Consider the following 19,874-nt stretch of genomic DNA (forward strand, 5'->3'; position numbering starts at 1 on the left):
CTTTTTTGGTTACTACATGATTCCATATGTGTTCTTTCATAGTTATGGTGTATTCATTACTATTCTACAATATAGAAAATAGTAAAAAATAAAGAAAACCCCTTGAATGAGTAGGTGTGTCCAAACTTTTGACTGGTACTGTAAATTGGCAGCGCCAAATAAAATCATCTGCGGGCATAGGCAGGCCCTTCCGCCCAGGGCAGAGGGCTGGGTGCCAGGGCAGGGGTTACAGGCAGAGTGGTGGACAGGCCAGGGGGGAGTCGGGTAGAGGATGGGGTAGGCAGGCTCTGGGGTGCTTGGGGAAAATGCCAATGCAGCTGACAGGATGTTATGTGAAAGAGAGGAGCACAGCGCTCAGAGAGAGAAATAGACAGGGAGCAAGAGAACTAGAAAGAGAGAGATGTGAGTGTAAGAGGGAAAGTGCAGCTGTATACTAGAGGCAGATCTGAAGGACTGCTTGTCAGGGAGTTTGGAGTATGGTTAATGATGAATACACTACAGACTGAAGATGTGTTTCCTGAGATGTTGTTCTCTCTTATAGTATCACCTTTCTGCAGGATCCTCTCACTCATTACCATATCTGAGGGTTGGCGGGATGCATTCTTATTACTGGATTTTAATCACAGAAAACACTATACATGGCTCACTGCGCACATTGTAATTAAAGTGAGCTTAGAGCACCTTGGAAATATTGTTCTATAAAAGTGGTTGATTCACAATTAGTTATTCTCAAATTCCATAAACTTGGATTTATTAACATTTTCCATTTGTATTTATTTCTAACATGCTTTAAAGAGAATTGTAACTGTGACCAAACCAAACAAACAAAAAGCGCCATGAGTAGTCAAACAAACTAAACTCCCCTTTCCCCTCAGAGGTCACTGTGATGATGAATACTGCTCAGAGCCCCTGCTGAGGTCAGATCATGACAATGGACAGTCCTGAGGCTGGTCACCACTGTCACTATTCAACTCCTTTTTTATTGTGATTTAATAGTCAATTTGTCTCAATATTTTCCTCAATAAGACAAGATAGTTGAAGTAAATGTCCCCCCCCCTTAATCCATGGTGTTAACACAACTCTTCCTTAGATAGACATATATCACCAAGGGGCGACACCTAAAAGACAGTTCCTTCCTTTTTAGAGCCAGCGTCCTGTGCAGTGGGGATCTGTGTAGTAGAGTCTCTCTATGTCCTCGGCTGTTCTGTCAGTCAGCGCGGCCATCTCAGAACACAGGGTCATGAGGGTTAAGCAGCATCTGTCATCCAGAAGAACGCCATTGTGTTGGTGGGAGGAGGTCAGAGAGATCTTCATCTGTCTGAAGGTCCCCACCTCTTCCACCACTCTCTGCACAACAGGAGGGACTCAGAAAAATCTCTGGGGCTAGGCTCAGTTCAGCTCGGAAGATGAGAAAACAGTGACATCATTGCCATCTAATACAGGCCCAAAATAACTTCTCAAGACCTGTGGCCCCTGCACAAATCCGTTCCCAGAGCGGTCACACGAACAGTGCATGATGCAGGGACTGAGCCAGCTCTTTCTCCTAAACACACCCACTCACCTTTCATGGAGAGCATTGGAGGCTGCTGAGAGGAAGACGGCTCATAATAATGGCCAGTAATGGCTGGTGCCATAATTCCGCACCAGCCATTACCATGAGCCCATCCTCCCCAAATAAGGTGACACCAATATCCAGTGATGGAGAGTCTTGTGGAGGCATTAACCATGTGATGCAACTCACAGCAAGCTTCTTAATCTCGCTTTAGAATGTATTAATAATATCTAAACGACCTGTGTAAGCATACATACAAATCTTATATATACTGTATACATACATACGTACACGTACTGTATACACACACACACACACACACACTTGGGGTAAAAAAAGCACATGTTTTGTCCATTAAAATAACATAAAATTGAACAGAAATACAGTATAGACATTGTTAATGTTGTACATGACTATTATAGCTGGAAACGGCAGATAATGGAATATCTACATAGTCATACAGAAGCCCATTATCAGCAACCATCACTCCTGTGTTCCAATGGCACGTTGTGTTAGCTAATCCAATTGATCATTAGAAAACCCTTTTGCAATTATGTTAGCACAGCTGAAAACTGTTGTCCCGATTAAAGAAGCAATAAAACTGGCCTTCTTTAGACTAGTTGGGTATCTGGAGCATCAGCCTTTGTGGGTTCGATTACAGGCTCAAAATGTCCAGAAACAAAGACCTTTCTTCTGAAACTCGTCAGTTCATTCTTGTTCTGCAAAATTAGGGCTTTCCATGCGAGAAATTGCCAAGAAACTGAACATCTTGTACAACACTGTACTACTCCCTTCACAAAACAGAGCAAACTGTCTCTAACCAAAATAGAAAAAGGAGTGGGAGGCCCCGGTGCACAACTGAGCAAGAGGACATTAGTCTCTAGTTTGAGAAACAGACGCCGCACAAGTCCTCAACTGGCAGCTTCATTAAATAGTAGCTGCAAAACACCAGTCTCAACGTCAACAGTGAAGAGGCGACTCCGGAATGCTGGCCTTCTAGGCAGAGTTGCAAAGAAAAAGCAATTTCTCAGACTGGCCAATAAAAACAAGAGATTAAGATTGTTCTTTTGCCTGACACTGGACAGAGGAACTCTACCTTGAAGGCCAGCATCCCGGAGTCGCCTCTTTACTGTTGACGTCGAGACTGGTGTTTTGCGGGCACTATTTATTGGGTACTGTTGATTGTATATGTGTGTTATATATATATATATATATATAACACACATATACATACACATACAGTGCCTTGCGAAAGTATTCGGCCCCCTTGAACTTTGCGACCTTTTGCCACATTTCAGGCTTCAAACATAAAGATATAAAACTGTATTTTTTGTGAAGAATCAACAACAAGTGGGACACAATCATGAAGTGGAACGACATTTATTGGATATTTCAAACTTTTTTAACAAATCAAAAAACTGAAAAATTGGGCGTGCAAAATTATTCAACCCCTTTACTTTCAGTGCAGCAAACTCTCTCCAGAAGTTAAGTGAGGATCTCTGAATGATCCAATGTTGACCTAAATGACTAATGATGATAAATACAATCCACCTGTGTGTAATCAAGTCTCCGTATAAATGCACCTGCACTGTGATAGTCTCAGAGGTCCGTTAAAAGCGCAGAGAGCATCATGAAGAACAAGGAACACACCAGGCAGGTCCGAGATACTGTTGTGAAGAGGTTTAAAGCCGGATTTGGATACAAAAAGATTTCCCAAGCTTTAAACATCCCAAGGAGCACTGTGCAAGCGATAATATTGAAATGGAAGGAGTATCAGACCACTGCAAATCTACCAAGACCTGGCCGTCCCTCTAAACTTTCAGCTCACACAAGGAGAAGACTGATCAGAGTTGCAGCCAAGAGGCCCATGATCACTCTGGATGAACTGCAGAGATCTACAGCTGAGGTGGGAGACTCTGTCCATAGGACAACAATCAGTCGTATATTGCACAAATCTGTCCTTTATGGAAGAGTGGCAAGAAGAAAGCCATTTCTTAAAGATATCCATAAAAAGTGTCGTTTAAAGTTTGCCACAAGCCACCTGGGAGACACACCAAACATGTGGAAGAAGGTGCTCTGGTCAGATGAAACCAAAATTGAACTTTTTGGCAACAATGCAAAACGTTATGTTTGGCGTAAAAGCAACACAGCTCATCACCGTGAACACACCATACCCACTGTCAAACATGGTGGTGGCAGCATCATGGTTTGGGCCTGCTTTTCTTCAGCAGGGACAGGGAAGATGGTAAAAATTGATGGGAAGATGGATGGAGCCAAATACAGGACCATTCTGGAAGAAAACCTGATGGAGTCTGCAAAAGACCTGAGACTGGGACGGAGATTTGTCTTCCAACAAGACAATGACATAAAACATAAAGCAAAATCTACAATGGAATGGTTCAAAAATAAACATATCCAGGTGTTAGAATGGCCAAGTCAAAGTCCAGACCTGAATCCAATCGAGAATCTGTGGAACGAACTGAAAACTGCTGTTCACAAATGCTCTCCATCCAACCTCACTGAGCTAGAGCTGTTTTGCAAGGAGGAATGGGAAAAAATTTCAGTCTCTCGATGTGCAAAACTGATAGAGACATTCCCAAAGCGACTTACAGCTGTAATCGCAGCAAAAGGTGGCGCTACAAAGTATTAACTTAAGGGGGCTGAATAATTTTGCACGCCCAATTTTTCAGTTTTTGATTTGTTAAAAAAGTTTGAAATATCCAATAAATGTCGTTCCACTTCATGATTGTGTCCCACTTGTTGTTGTTTCTTCACACAAAAATACAGTTTTATATCTTTATGTTTGAAGCCTGAAAAGTGGCAAAAGGTCGCAAAGTTCAAGGGGGCCAAATACTTTCGCAAGGCACTGTATATACACACACCCACACACACACACACATATACATATATATATATATATATACACATATATATATATATATATCACACACACACACACACAGAGAAGTTTGGACACACCTACTCATTCAAGTGTTTTCTTTATTTTTACTATTTTCTACATTATAGAATAATAGCGAAAACATCAAAACTATGAAATAACAGATATGGAATCATGTAGTAACAGTTTTTTGGCTAAAACAAATATTTTATATTCTTCAAAGTAGCCACCCTTTACCTTGTTGAAAGCTTTGCACACACTTGGCATTCTCTCAACCAGCTTCACCTGGAATGTTTTTCCAACAGTCTTAAAATGAGTTCCCACAAATGTGGAGCATTGTTGGCTGCTTTTCCTTCACCCTGCAGTCCAACTCATCCCAAACCACCTCAATTGGGTTGGGGTCAGGTGATTGGGGAGGCCAAGTCGTCTGATGCAGCACTCCATCACTCTCCTTCTTGGTCAAATAGCCCTTTAAATAAATATATATATATATATATATATATATTTTTTTTTTTCACCTTTATTTAACCAGGTAGGCAAGTTGAGAACAAGTTCTCATTTACAATTGCGACCTGGCCAAGATGAACTGCTTTGCTTTGACACATACAACAACACAGAGTTACACATGGAGTAAAACAAACACAGTCAATAATACAGTAGAAAAATAGGTGAGGTGAGATAAGGGAGGTAAAGGCAAAAAAAAGGCAATGGTGGTGAAGTAAATACAATTTAGCAATCCTTACTCAGCCTGGAGGTATGTTGGGTCATTGTCCTTTTGAGAAACAAATTATACTCCCACTAAGCCCAAACCAGTTGGGATGGCGTATCGCTGCAGGATGCTGTGGTAGCCATGCTGGTTAAGTGTGCCTTGAATTCTAAATAAATCACTGAGTGTCACCAGAAAAGCACCCCCACACCATCACAACTCTTCCTCCATGCTTCACTGTGGGAACCACACATGGAGATCATCCGTTCACCTACTCTGCTTCTCACAAAGACACAGCAGTTGGAACCAAAAATCTCAAATTTGGACTCATCAGACCAAAGGACAGACTTCCACTGGTCTAATATCCATTGCTCGTGTTTCTTGGCCCAAGCAAGTCTCTTCTTCTTATTGGTGTCCTTTAGTAGTGGATTCTTTGCAGCAATTAAACCATAAATACCTGATTCACATAGTCTCCTCTGAACAGTTGATGTTGAGATGTGTCTGTTACTTGAACTCTGTGAAGCATTTATTTGCGATGCAATTTCTGAGGCTGGTTACTCTAATGAACTTATCCTCTGCAGCAGAGGTAACTCTGGGTCTTCCTTTCCTGTTGCGGTCCTCATGAGAGCCAGTTTCATCATAGCACTTGATGGTTTTTGCGACTGCACTTGAAGAAACTTTCCACGTTTTTGAAATTTTCCGAATGGACTGACTTTCATGTCGTAAAGTAATGATGGACTGTAGTTTCTCATTGCTTATTTAAGCTGATCTTGCCATTATATGGACTTGGTCTTTTACCAAATAGGACTATCTTCTGTATACCAACCCAACCTTGTCACAACACAACTAATTGGCTCAAAAGCATTAACAAAACAAATTCAGCAAATGAACTTAATAAGGCACACATGTTAATTGAAATGGATTCCAGGTGACTACCTCATGAGGCTGGTTGAGAGAATGCCAAGAGTATGCAAAGCTCTCAAGGCAAAGGATGGCTACTTTGAAGAATCTCAAGTATAAAATATATTTAGTTAGGTTATTACATGATTCCATGTGTTATTTCATAGTTTTGATGTCTTCACTATTATTCTACAATGTAGAAAATAGTCCAAAAAAAAAACACAGGAATGAATAGGTGTGTCAAAACTTTTGATTGTTTAAATATATATGAGATTAGAGGCGAGGGTTCAGCCCATTACATTTGTGCCAGACCCATATATTCTGGACTGGGCAATCTAAATTACGGGTAGGCCATCAAGAATTGGTTCTCAACGGACTTCCCTAGTTAAATAAAGGTTAAATAAAAACAAAAAAAATAGGGGCTATGGCCTGGCCACCAACAGGCATCAATCTCTGGTCCATTCCTGTTCGCACGTGCATTTGGGTGTGAGCGGTCTTACAGAGTGTGGTTGACTCTGCCCATGTCCCCTTTTAGAAACAGTATTATTTGCCATTTCTGGTGCAGATATGACTTGTTTCCGTGCACATGTGACCATTCTTCACAAACAAGAATTAAAGAGCGGATATCTCAGCCCGCAGACTTACTGCTTTTCCTGTACCGACTCGGTTGTTGTTGTGTGACTCTACTGACCTCTAGGAGACGGATGGGTTTCCTTCTGGAGTCACAAATACACTTAACACTCAAGGTCTGAGTGAAGACGTGACTGCCAAGGTGTTTGAGCTAACTTTTCGTTTGTGAGTTGAGAGAAGGAATAATTTAGGTGTACTGCTGTAAATGAGAGCGCATGACTAGATTAGACTCATTTCCATTGCAATCTTTGAACACAATTATAACTTTCTTTTCTCCAGTTGAAACTAAATCACACCGGAAAGTGATTGTCAATTTACTCCATCTACAATATTGGAAAATATTAAAAAAGGTTATAGAACTACTCTTTTTCTAACCTGAACCAACTCATTCATGGGACCAATAGAACCTTCACATGTACCACAGGCAGCTGTTATTCTCCGCTGGTCTTGTGAGATGGAGTGACTTAAAAGAGGAGAAAGAGAATGAAAAAATAAAGACCCAAATAAAAGAAAAACAGACTTCAAACAATAAACACTGCAGTCCCATTATTTGGATATTGCCATATAGATGATATACAGATGGTCATAATATTAACAAACTATGTTGCTTGCTAAGGTTACGGTTAGAATAAGGGTTAGGTTTAAGTTCAGGATGGTTAGGGTTAGTAGATATTTTAAATGTTGAGTTATTGAACATCTACTTGGGACTATCCAAATAAAGTATGACCAACACTGCTAGATGGCAATATCCTCTATAATTTCTTATCCATGTACAGTGCGACAGAACAAGGTGGTGGCATTAGGTTGCAGCAGCTGATTGGATTTGCATCTTGTTGTGGTCCTCTGTAGCTCAGTTGGTAGCGCACAACACTTGCAATCCCACAATTTCTGTGACCACCCATATGTAAAATATATGCATGCATGACTATGTCACTATGGATAAAAGTCTGCGCTGAATGGCATCTGCAATCTGAACACACTAAGGACAATTATTCAATACTGCACACCGTAGCAAAATGCTTTGCAATGAAAGCAAGTGTTTCTTGTTGGACAAGTTCAGGTAGTCCATCCCGGTTTGTCCGTTTGGCTTCGATCTAGTGTATATGACCCAGTTCTCTCATGTCAAAATTAATTTCATTTACATAGGCTTCAGAAGAACGCTTCCAGGACAAAGAGACCAACAGAAACAAAACCTAGCCAATATCAGATCAGAATAAAGAAAGCAGAAGCAGTACATTGTTGACATTTAATTCGGTAATTAGATGCATTATGTAGACTTCCCACGGCACAAAACTCTACAAATGGAAAAGGCAAAATTAAATACATGCACTACCATGTCCCCTGAATTTCAGATGATCAGAAACATTTAAAAGCATTTTCTTCTAGAAACTTAACAGTACATTTCATAAATCATGACCACACTGTACAGTTTCTTGTAAAGACTACTTCCCCGCTGTCCTTTGCCCACAGTGCAGATATCATAGAACAATGGTTCGCTACAAGAGTGGTGTTGCATTATGGAGTTTTAACAAGTTTTCTATTCAATATAAGGCAGAGGTTGTAGACAGAGCTTAAGACATTGGTCATATTCAACACTCCTCTCTTACAGTTTCTTTGACTGCATAATCTGTCATTGATGGAAATGTGGACTTCATCAGTCCCATTATGGCCATGACTTTTCATGTCCTGTCAGTCACTCACAACTGAAACGGACATGAGTACTCATGATATCTCTACTCAGTTATGGGGTTCAGGATTGTTCAGTTGGCCATCTATCTGCTGGTGAGTCAGTATTGCCCCTGGGGAAGTGTATGGATAGTAAACAACACATGTAAACAAATTATATCACCCAGAGCCATGCACACTCTTTGGGTGAGCACTAAACCAATCACTAAGGTTCTCACATCCCCCTGTAAAGCTTTCACAATAAAAAATAGACCATCAAGGCTAAGCTCTTCATAAAAAAAAATATTCCATCCATTTTAGCTGCAAGCATGTCATATATATATTATATAAAAATAGGCAGAATGGCTGAGGTTGAATGACAAGGTAAGATACACATGCATTCTTTATTGTCCCACAAGCACGCAGACATGCACACAATAACATGAAGGCACTTTGGTGCTTAAACAGAGTAGCATTTGGGCTCCAACACGGAACTGTCCGACCGGCTTGCTGCTGGGGAGTGCTGTTGTCTACATCAGTACAGTATCACGGCAGGGAATAATCACCCCACCACAGTTCAATAGAACAAACATGCATTAGGACCATGAGCACATTGTGTGGTTCAACTAAAACAGATCTTAAAGTCATTGCAAACCAATCAAGCCCTTCATCTTCCCCAGGGATGGGCAACTCCAGTCCTCAGGGGCCAGAGTAGTGTCACCCCCCATCCCTAGCAAGCACAGCGGATTAAACAAATTGCATTCTAATTCTTGCATGATTAACTGTTTAGTGGAGTCAGGTGTGTTAGCTGGTGCAAGTGAGAGACCAACTCAGGCCTCCGAGGACCATCCCTGTTCTACCCTCTGTTGATCAGTGTCCCTGTAGTAAATCCTAAATGACTACGGAGTGGTTCCTAACTGGTGCCCGTGTGGAGCCAGAAGGCATGGTGGTGCTCGTTAGCACCCAGAAGCAGACCCCCAGTCTGGCAGAGGTAAAAGGGGTAGATGACAGAGTGGAGGTACAGTATGTCATGTGGGGGTACTGTATAGGTACAGTAAGGCAGTGTAGTGCTGAGTGAGTAGGTAGGGAGGCAGCTGCGACGGTAAAAAGGCCCAGTCAGGTGTGGCCTGGTCTGGGCTAGGGTGGTAGCCTGGTCTGGCCTAGGGTGGTAGCCTGGTCTGGGCTAGGGTGGTAGCCTGGTCTGGGCTAGGGTGGTAGCCTGGTCTGGGCTAGGGTGGTAGCCTGGTCTGGGCTAGGGTGGTAGCCTGGTCTGGGCTAGGGTGGTAGCCTGGTCTGGGCTAGGGTGGTAGCCTGGTCTGGGCTAAGGTGGTAGCCTGGTCTGGGCTAAGGTGGTGCTGGGTGTCTGTTGACCTGATGCCCCTGTTCTGCTGCAGGTCGTATCCTGCTGAACACAGTCCCAGAGATCCACAGGAATAAGGCAGACAGACAGGCAGGCTACTGGGGTGGTGGACTGCAGGGTGGGGTGAGCAGTGCGTGACAGAGACTGGAAGGGTGTAGCGCCATCTGTGACTGTTTTTCAGTGCGGTTTCGCTCTGGGGACATCCGTTGGGGAGGAGCGGATTGACTGAGTGTGAGCGTATGGAGAATGGGGAGTGTGGGAAAAAACAGTGACAGCTCCAAACACTCCAACAGCCACTTCCCTTCAGTTGAAGGATCCTGCAGGGATCTGCCCAGCTTGAGCTTGGAAGAAATCAGCCACCACAAAGGCATTCACACCTGTGTGTGCGCGTGGGTCTACATGTGCATATGAGTGTGTGTGTTAATTTGCATGGGAGTGAGTGTGAAATACCTGTGTGGACAAGTTCATCAGAGTGTTAATAAGATGCAGAGGGAGGGGGAAACATTAGGATGGGCACAGGTGCCAAGGGTGTCAGTAATCTCTTAATGAACGCCATGGCAGGAAGGGAGACGTTTTTGGAGAACACACTGACAGGATCTCTTTCGCCAGCTAATGCAAAACCATAGAGTTATGAACAGCTAGAAGAGGACATGAAAGGAATGATCTGGGGAAAATATCAATGAATACAAAGGAAAACAAAAACATGGGCAAGGCAACAGACCACAGAGGAACGATCCTACTCGACTGGAATAACAAAATACAGGTCCAACACCTGCCATAAGGGAATCATGCCAATTAAATGATTTGAAAATATTAATCTCTCAACAACCAAGCAGCCCTCTAAGCGTCTATCAAGAGAAGATAGAGGGACTAGTCTATCAACAACATGGTGGTGGTAGCTGGCTTTACTGAGGTCATTGCTTCTTGATGTCTTTAGGAGATCAAAATTAAAAGCTATGATCGTGTCACTTTCTACAAATCAATTATTCTGTGGATAGAATGTCTATAATTGGATGCAGGTAGGTCAGGGTGCTGGTCTATTGAGCGATTGGAGCAGAGCCCTCGTCCTCCTCATCCTGAATCAGTAAGGTAAAAAGGTGGCACGCAGGGAGCACACGTCGAAATTCTTCATCATCTTCACTCTTCATCTCTGTTTAAAACCCTCCATCTCATTCGGCATCGGCAGCACTGGTTCCCCGTACTTGACCTTGTTTACGAAGCTGAGGTAGAGAAAAGGGGATAGGCAGCGAGAGAAAGAAATAAAGACATTTACTACATCTCTACAGAGACCAAACAAGTGGAGGCAGGTTCTGTGAGAGCATGCGTCAACAAGTGGAATTCTGCGAGAAGAAAGGCTGCTTGTTACTGTGAAAGAAACTGGGATGGATGTGGCTCAGAAATTCCAGCATTCTGTTCACCGAGAAGCAATCAACATTTAGAATCTTCAAACTTTCTTTTTTTAAGAATGTGTAAAAATGGTTCTTATTGAGCCCTTGTTGATCTTGTAGGTAGATAAAGGCATTGGTTTCAGGTCCTCACACCGTAAGGCTGATGACTTTAGAAAGTCAATTACTGGCTGAATTTGATAGCAGAATACCTTAATGGAAGAGTTCAACCGCACCATGCTGGCCCTAAACAGAGGACTAGAAATCTGATATAATGACATGAGGATTCTACCTTCCACTTCTCCCTCCCTCCTCAATCTCAGCACAGGCTCCTTTTCAACTGCAGAATTCCATTTGTATGTTAATGAGGCAGAGGAAGCCATCTTGAAGGGTTTTTCTCCCCCACCACCACCCCACCCGTGTTAGCACACAAGCAGACAGGCCTATTGGTGCATCATCTCTAAAACATGGTATTTCTCACTCACACAGTGTAGTCCAACCACAATACTTTTGGTTTAAGATCCTGATACATAAATTACTACTCAACCTCATTTCACCTGAACTGAAGCGCATGTTCAAAGTCTATACATAAAGGTGATAAAGCTCTCTAGGACACTGAGCTTAACTGTCTACAGGAGCTGGGGGTGTATGGGTGTTGAACTGGTAAAAGAGCAGAAACTGCGCTTGTCTTTATAAATGGTATTAAGACTCCAACCCATGGGTGCCGCCCTGTGGCGCCCTACAGTACTGGCACAGTGTAACCCTGGTGACCCCTCAGCTCAGAAGCCCAGGCCAAGCACTCCTCCATGCCGAGGGCCTCTTTGATGGGACTAGTCTGTTTACATAGTCCAGGGGAAAATGAGAAACACATGTAGGATTGGGCGAGATGTAGTGGGAAGAAGCAGAGCTCCAAATGATCAGCGTTGGTGCCAGGCCAGGAATGCTTGAAACCGCCCCACTTCGGCCAGTCCGGCCCAGATTCCTCCATGTACGGCCAAAATCGCTCAGATTGATATTCTGAGTGGGGCCAACAGGGTGTGATTGGTAAGGCCTTACTGAGAATGTGATACAAACAGAAGTCTGCAGTGCCAGATGAGCGTTTTTGTGTGCGTTTGTTATCCATATTCTGTATGGCCTTTCTTTGGACTATAGATACAAGGCCAGAAACCAGTGCTGACTTTTTGTTAGTTGGGCTTTACCTGGCTGCCATAGCCTTTTTAAAACCTGCTCCTCGCCTTGGCTCTGAAAACAGGCTGAACAGATGTCTGCCCTCACATGGGGAGATTGAGGACACACACACACACACACACACACACACACACACACACAGCTTTTCGCGATGTCAGCAACACACTTAACGATCTGGCAAATTCTTCATTTCTCTGAGATCTGGTGTTATTGATTAACTAATACAAGTCAGAGTTATGGAAGTTCACGTGACAAGAACACACACAGACACCCACACAAACTAGACCATAAATCCTTGTTACGACACCACTGTATATGGAGTGAAAGCAGTGTAAACATGCAGCAATACCAAGAGAACCCAGTGGGAGAAGACAGACCAGGAATCCATGAGAGATAGTGGAGGTGGAACCAACATGTCTGCTATTGGCCCGACTCTAGTTGCACTTACACAGCCTTCCTCAGACCTACACCTGGAGCAGCTACTCGTCTGAAGCCTTCGTGCCTCGAACAGAGCCCTTCCTACGCATCTAGATGTAAAATGATAGAATCAGGAGGCCTGTAAGGGCAGAGGTAGAGATTGGGGGAAAGGGAGGGAGGGTTCCCACACACGTTACCCATCTAAATGTCTGACTTTTTAATGACTTCAAGGATGAAGGTTTTGTATTATAATGAACAATCACAATGGACCAAGACTAGGCTGTCTATTCCAAAATGTATGCTCGACTGTAAAAGGAGTGACAGGCTATACAGTACATTCGGAAAGTATTCAGACCCCTTGACTTTTCCGCATTGTTACTTTACAGCTTTATTCTAAAATGGAATACATTGTATGTCCCCCCAATCTACACACAATACCCCATAATGACGAAGACATTTTTTAAAGAAAATGGAAACTGAAATATCACATTTACTTAATTATTCAGACCCTATTACTCAGCACTTTGTTGAATCACCTATGGCAGCGATTACAGTCTTCTTGGGTATGAAGCTACAAGCTTGGCACACCTGTATTTGGGGAGTTTCTCCCATTCTTCTCTGCAGATCCTCTAAAGCTCTGTCAGGTTGGATGGGGAGCGTCGCTGCACAGCTATTTGGATGGGGAGCGTCGCTACAGCTATTTTTCAGCGTCCCTGCCGCTGAAAAACATCCCCACAGCAAGATGCTGCCACCCCGCTTCACCATAAGGATGGTGCCAGGTGCCAACAACATTTAATTAATTCATTTTAGAATAAGGCTGTAACGTAACAAAATGTGGAAAAATTCAAGGGGGTCTGAATACTTTCAGAATGCACTGTATGTGATTACAATTCTCTCACAGTTGAGATGGATATCTTTGAAAATATCACACATTTCCCTGACTTTTCCAGAATAAACAATGTGTGGGAACCCTGGGAGGGGGAGACAGACAGGCTGGAGAAGGGGATAGGGGCAGGAATGTAGAATTCCAACCCCATATCCCCTTGGACAGCATTGTGAGAACACATGGTCGAATCAAACAAACATGGTCAAAAGAAAAGAAAAGTGAACCCTCTACTGATAAGAAGACTAGGACTGATGTTCCTTTCAATATTATTTAGCAAAATTATGACAAGCAGTAAATAAAGTCACATAAGATGGGAAAAATGACAATGTCATTTTAGTTTGTCATAAAACACAAAAAGCAGATTTATTTACATTAAATTATAAGAGGGGATCATTGATTTAACAGATTGAAATAAATTAAAAACAGGGTGTTTAGCTCAGATTTTCTATTAAAAAGTCAAAACAATAATCAGAATTGTAGGAAAAGGATCTCGGGAGGAATACGAATTTAGAGTAAATGTTGTGTGTCTCAGCACCACTAATGAACAGACCAAACAGGATCACTTCCAGAGATCCTGATGACTCTTCCAATGAGCTTCCTAACATTACCACTGTCTCTGAGGGATGACACCACAGACAGACTAAGACAGCCTGCTATCCAACCATGGCCAGGACCAACAAGGCAAACACCAGACCGACACTGCCAAGCACATAGGGCAGCACTGCAGTGATCTGCCGCCATGACAACGCTAAAGAGATGATGCCTAAAAACGGCACACTTGATCTAATGGTTTTGGAGGTTTAGTGTAGTAAGCCTTGGTAAGTATTGAAACTTTCTCCCGTTTGTAATCCACTATGTTCCTTTACATACCTCCTCCAGCTCCTTCTGGGTCTCCGCCTCCATCCGCCTTATGTCCTCCATAGTCAGCTCCACCCACTTGTCAATCCAACAGAACAGCTGGCGATGGAAGTTAGTGAAGATGCGCTTCTCTTGCTGGAGGAGAAAACATGGATAGAGGCATACAGAGGTAAAGAAAAGGGTACCAGGAAGCATGTGTCAGATAGTGACAGAATAAAAAAGGAAGGTACACATCTCAGAAGCTATACATTCTAGTCCTGGATATCAAAAGACTGAGCATAAACCATATAACCCAGGTGTTTGAGGTGTACCTACAGATTCATTTACAGTGCTGCTTGGATTATTATATTCACTCTTGATGACTCAGTAGGCAGGTTTCCTTTGACCCAGGTTTATTTTACAAAACGCACTGTCGCAAAAAAAAAAACAATGTGACATGTGGAATGGAGACACAGCTATAGGAGAAATGTTCTAAAGATGAATACAAATTGCATCATTCGACAGAGGTGGATTGTTCTTTATTGCGAAAAATGACTACATTGTTTTTGAATAAATTATGATTGCCGAATAATTAAGAAGGTACGCGGGGCACGTGATGTCACAGAACTATAAAGCTCCCCTCCAAATTTAATTCTAAATACCAACTGATTGCTAAATCTATTTTTCGACTATAAAAATAAATGTCTTGACTTTCAAGAATGCATGAATGGCGACGCCTTGCTTTTCTGGATGCAAGTTATACCATAAAAGTATATCAGATCTAGGCTACAGGAGTGTAAGTTTCAACATGGACACTGACTTCAACTGTAAGTTGGCACATATTCTAATAATTATGGCAAACAGTCATGCTGGCTTTTGCGGGCTACCTGAGACATGAAACAGATCGGTGGGAAGGCATGCTAGTAACTATTTTACTGAGTTACAGTTCATAAGGAAATCAGTCAAATGAAATAAATTCATTAGGCCCTAATCTATGGATTTCACATGACTGGGCAGAGGCGCAGCCATAGGTGGGCATAGGCCCTCCCACTGGGAAGCCAGGCCCAGCCAGTCAGTTTTTCACCACAAAAGGGCTTGATTACAGACAGAAATACTCCGCTTCATCAGCTGTCCAGGTGACTGGTCTCAAGACGATCCCGCAGGTGAACAAGCCAGATGTGGAGGTCCTGGGCTGGCGTGGTTACACGTGGTCGGTCTGGAGTTGTGAAGCCGGTTGGACCTACTGCCAAATTCTCTAAAATGACGGAGGCTGCTTATGGTAGAGAAATTAACATTCAAATCTCTGGCAATAGCGCTGGGGGGACATTCCTGCAGTCAGCATGCCAGTTGCACACTCCTTCAAAACTTGAGACATCTGTGGCATTGTGTTCTGTGACAAAACTGCACATTTTAGAATGGCCTTTTATTGTCCCCAGCACAAGGTGCACCTGTGTAATGATCACGCTGTTAAATCAGTTTATTGATATGCCCCACCTGTCAGGTGGATGGATTATAACACATTGTGTGCAAAATTTGAGAGAAATAAGCTTTTATGCATATTTTCTATCACAACTTTAATGTCGACAACAAATTATTGGACAAGTTAATGGAAACATAGCTAGTGTCTGTTAACCTGAAGAAAAAAAACATGTCCTAACCTTGTGAATAAAGCTCTCCACCTTGTTCTGCAGGCCCCACCACTTGAACTTGACAGTGACCAGTTTGTAGGCACACATCCTCGGGCAGTCAGCCTTACTAACCAGCTCCTTCTGTTAGTAGCAACACAACAGGAGAACAGACACTGAGAAAACAATGCAAGAAGACACTAAATAATTTATGTTGACAAGATATTACAAAAAAAAAATGAATATGCAAATAAGCAAAGTTTATGCAAACTTCCCAATAATGGAACTCTCAAAGAGAAGAAAGCAGAGTGTGATTTGAGAACACAGAAAAATTAAACCGGTTTGGACAAATCTCTGCGGTATTCCAACCATTAAAATGTCATTAATACATCATGTTTTGGAAACGAAGCTTAGTAAAATAATTATCGATATGAGAATATGCAGTAGACAGATAAGTCTTCTAATCTACAAAACAGTTTTAAATCCATCTGCAGCTTGCACTCGGTCTCCCTGAGAGGAAGAGGAGAGAGAGCAAAGTGGATAAACTCCAGATGAAGGGACCATTTCTCTCGCTCCACCCTGACAGCGACACTGTTCCAGACAGGCATGCCTTTGTGGCCGGGGAAGGCAGATAAAACGCTGCTCGCATCACACAGCGATAACGGCATCTCAGCACAAAGCCGGTTCCATTATTAACACCCAAGACCTGCTTGCCCCCAGAACACACACGCGCACACCACTCCCAGAACACCAGTTTAATTAATCACTTCATTCTAGCGCTGCACACAGGGAGAAATGCCACAGACCTGCCGCAATCACAACCATCCCACCACTGTTTGATGCTCCCATCACAGAGGAGAGAGAGGGGGATGGTGGGAATGAAAAACATTCTAAATTTGCGTAGGGTTTAGCTAGAAAAGTTGTCACCGCTAAAGGAGAACTTCACATAAAACGGAAACCACATCAAAACATTTACGGTGACATTTCTTCTCTCCCGTCGCCCTGCTCAAAGGACCAGGAGTTTTCAGAAATACAAAGTGTGCCAATACGGAAGCATGTGTGCACGCAGAGATAGAAGAGTTCTACTGCTCTGAGAAGCTGGCACAAATAGTGTTCTCTGTTGTAACTTTAATTAAGATTCTCTCATTTTTTTCCTCTCCAAAAAGTGTTTCCATGTCCAAGGTGAAGGGGGGTCTAAATGAAAAGTTGCTTTAGACTTTATAAAGCTGTTTAGCAGTCTCATCTGTGCAAGTTGTCGCAGAGGAGAAAAACTTTTCCACGTTGAACTATACTGAACAAAAATATAAATATGCAACATCTAACAATTTCAACAATTTTACTGAGTTACAGTTCATTAGGAAATCTGTCAATTGAAATAAATTAATATGGATTTCAGATGACTGGGCAGGGGCTGGGCCTGGAAGGGCATAGGCCCACTCACTTGGGAGCCAGGCCCACCCACTGGGGAGCCAGGCCCAGCCAGTCGGAATTAGTTTATCCCCCACAAAAAGGGCTTTAAAACAGAAAAAGATTCCTCAGTTTCATCAGCTGTCCGGGTGGCTGTCTCAGAAGATCCCACAGGTGAAGAAGCTGGATTTGGTCCTGGGTAGGCGTGGTTACAAGTGGTCTGCAGTTGTGAGGCCGGTAAGACGTACAGTCAAATTCTCTAAAAACAACGTTGGTGGCAGCTTATGGTAGAAAAATCAACATTCAATTATCTGTCAACAGCTCTGGTGGACATTCCTGCAGCCTGTATGCCGATTGCACACTCAAAACCTGAGACACTTGTGACATTGTGTTGTGTGACAAAACTGCACATTTTAGAGTGGGCTTTTGTCCCCAGCACAAGGTGCACCTTTGTAATGATCATGCCGTTTGATCAGCTTCTTGATATGCCACACATGTCAGGTGGATGGATTATGTTGGCAAATTTGAAATGCTCACTAAAAGGGATGTAAACAGATTTGTGCACAAGATTCGAGAGAATTAGGATTTTTATGCATATAGAACATGTCTGGGATCTTTTATTTCAGCTCATCAAACATGGGACCAACCCTTTACATGTTGAGTTTATATTTTGTTAAGTATATAAGGGATGTAAACCATTGCTGGGTGGAGATCTAACTAGTTTGACATTATGGGCCTGTTTGCAGGGCTGTTGATGAAGGGTTTGATGGGAAAACGGTATCTCTGGATGAGCTGTTTTCATCACCTCTCACTTTTTACAAACAAATATCTCGCAGACTCATTGTAAAAAACAGAGCTGTTCCTAGCTCAAACTAAGAGAGATGACACCTATAGTACATTCCAGGGCAGACAGTCACGTACAAACACACACTCCTGGCTGGCTGAGAGCGTGTGAGCAGGGCTGAGACAGGAGGGGCTAATCTGACCTGATCACTTGCAATTTCTATTACGCCCAATTAGAGCAGAGAGAGGTGATTTGTCTTCATCAAACTGCAGTCTCCCTCCCTCCCTGGTGTTCCAGTGAGAGGTATACCTTCCAGTTGGGTCCCAGGGGTCCTCTACCAGTCTTAGCTGACTTGAACAGAGCAGGGTCCTCATCTGCCTTGTAGTCCTGGAGAGGGAAGAGAAGGATGACAATTAACACTTTAATAATCAAAACACAGAACAAATAATTTCAACACATATGTATTCCACATTAGCAGACCTGCCAACCTTAAACCTTTTTAAAAGTACCACTTCAGCATGGTGGCGTCACCCCCGGCCCTGCGCAACACCCACACTGGTCAAATCATTAGGCAAATGCATACTTATGGGTATTTGGTAATTGGCTGCTCTTCAGTAGCTTACTAGAAATGCATTTAAATGTAAAATCAGGGCTCTCCCTAGGATTTTCTGACAAGGTGGTGCTGATGTAGGCCTAAGGTTGGGTGGGGGGTAGGGGTCAGTCAACTTCCCCCTATGGAAGCTGAAGTGTTTTGACTTTTTGGAAAATCTGTAATGGCCATTTCCTGAAACATTGAGTTAAATTATATCAAACAACGTAGCGAACACAGAAGTCTTGTGTTTGATCCTAAATTAAAGCGGTCTAAATAACACTGTTACATAACACATACAATTCTTAATAAAAAAATAAAAGTCTTTGTGGATAGAATAGTTCAAATTTAAACTGGCTTAATTCTGTTTGGGGAGAATATTCTGAATAATTCTATTACTGGATGAAATGCAAAAGTCTAGTTAACTGTAGGCTATTTGACATATGAAACAAATGAAATAGGCTAATATGAACTTGTTTCAGATCTCCATCTCTGACCTAATCCATCAAGTTAAGTCTGACTACTAGGCTACCAGTCATTCAACATAGGGCTGGGCGATAGATCAAATTAATTTTAAACTGGCTTAATTCTTAATTCAGTTCAAATTAATTTGATCTATCCGAATGCATGTTTTGCGTGATATTCCAAATGCCTGTATCACAATAATCAACGTTTTAATGAGCATTTATGGCCACTTGTTCTCAAGATGTATTTTTGGTCTCGTCTCTTTAGCTCCTCTGTGCACCTTCCCACTTACACCAGAGATCTGTATATAATGACAATATGCTCATGTCTCTGCCCTAACAATCGGAGCCGTTGTCTCAAAGGCGTGAAGGCAGGTGACAAGCGTCGGGTCCAAAATAAGCCCATAGAAACACATTGCCCTTATTTTGGACAGATGTTAGCGAGTGAAACATCTCGCTTTGCTTATTCCTCCATGGTTTACACACACACCAAGACCCTCTCCCTGCCTCTCACGCCAACAAAGTTGAGAGATCACCTCTTCCTCTCTGACAAGCGGTTTCAACTCGCTATTTTTGTTTG

General features: G+C 42.6%; 1 protein-coding gene across 1 annotated transcript in view; it reads right to left on the reverse strand.

Annotated features, from left to right (window-relative positions):
* Positions 1 to 7,921: 7,921 nt before the first annotated feature.
* Positions 7,922 to 19,874, reverse strand: part of LOC135541770 (phosphatidylinositol transfer protein beta isoform) — a 32,213-nt gene continuing 20,260 nt past the window's right edge. Inside the window, exons 8-12 of the mRNA XM_064968133.1 lie at positions 18,551 to 18,628; positions 16,084 to 16,194; positions 14,459 to 14,581; positions 12,734 to 12,812; positions 7,922 to 10,932 (exon numbers count right to left, since the gene is read on the reverse strand). Of these exons, the coding sequence (XP_064824205.1) occupies positions 12,765 to 12,812; positions 14,459 to 14,581; positions 16,084 to 16,194; positions 18,551 to 18,628 (360 nt within the window). The 3' untranslated portion in view covers positions 7,922 to 10,932; positions 12,734 to 12,764. The remainder of the gene's footprint in view (positions 10,933 to 12,733; positions 12,813 to 14,458; positions 14,582 to 16,083; positions 16,195 to 18,550; positions 18,629 to 19,874) is intronic.

The sequence above is a fragment of the Oncorhynchus masou genome, chromosome 1, assembly GCF_036934945.1.
Source record: "Oncorhynchus masou masou isolate Uvic2021 chromosome 1, UVic_Omas_1.1, whole genome shotgun sequence".
In the NCBI taxonomy this organism is placed as follows: Eukaryota; Metazoa; Chordata; class Actinopteri; order Salmoniformes; family Salmonidae; genus Oncorhynchus; species Oncorhynchus masou.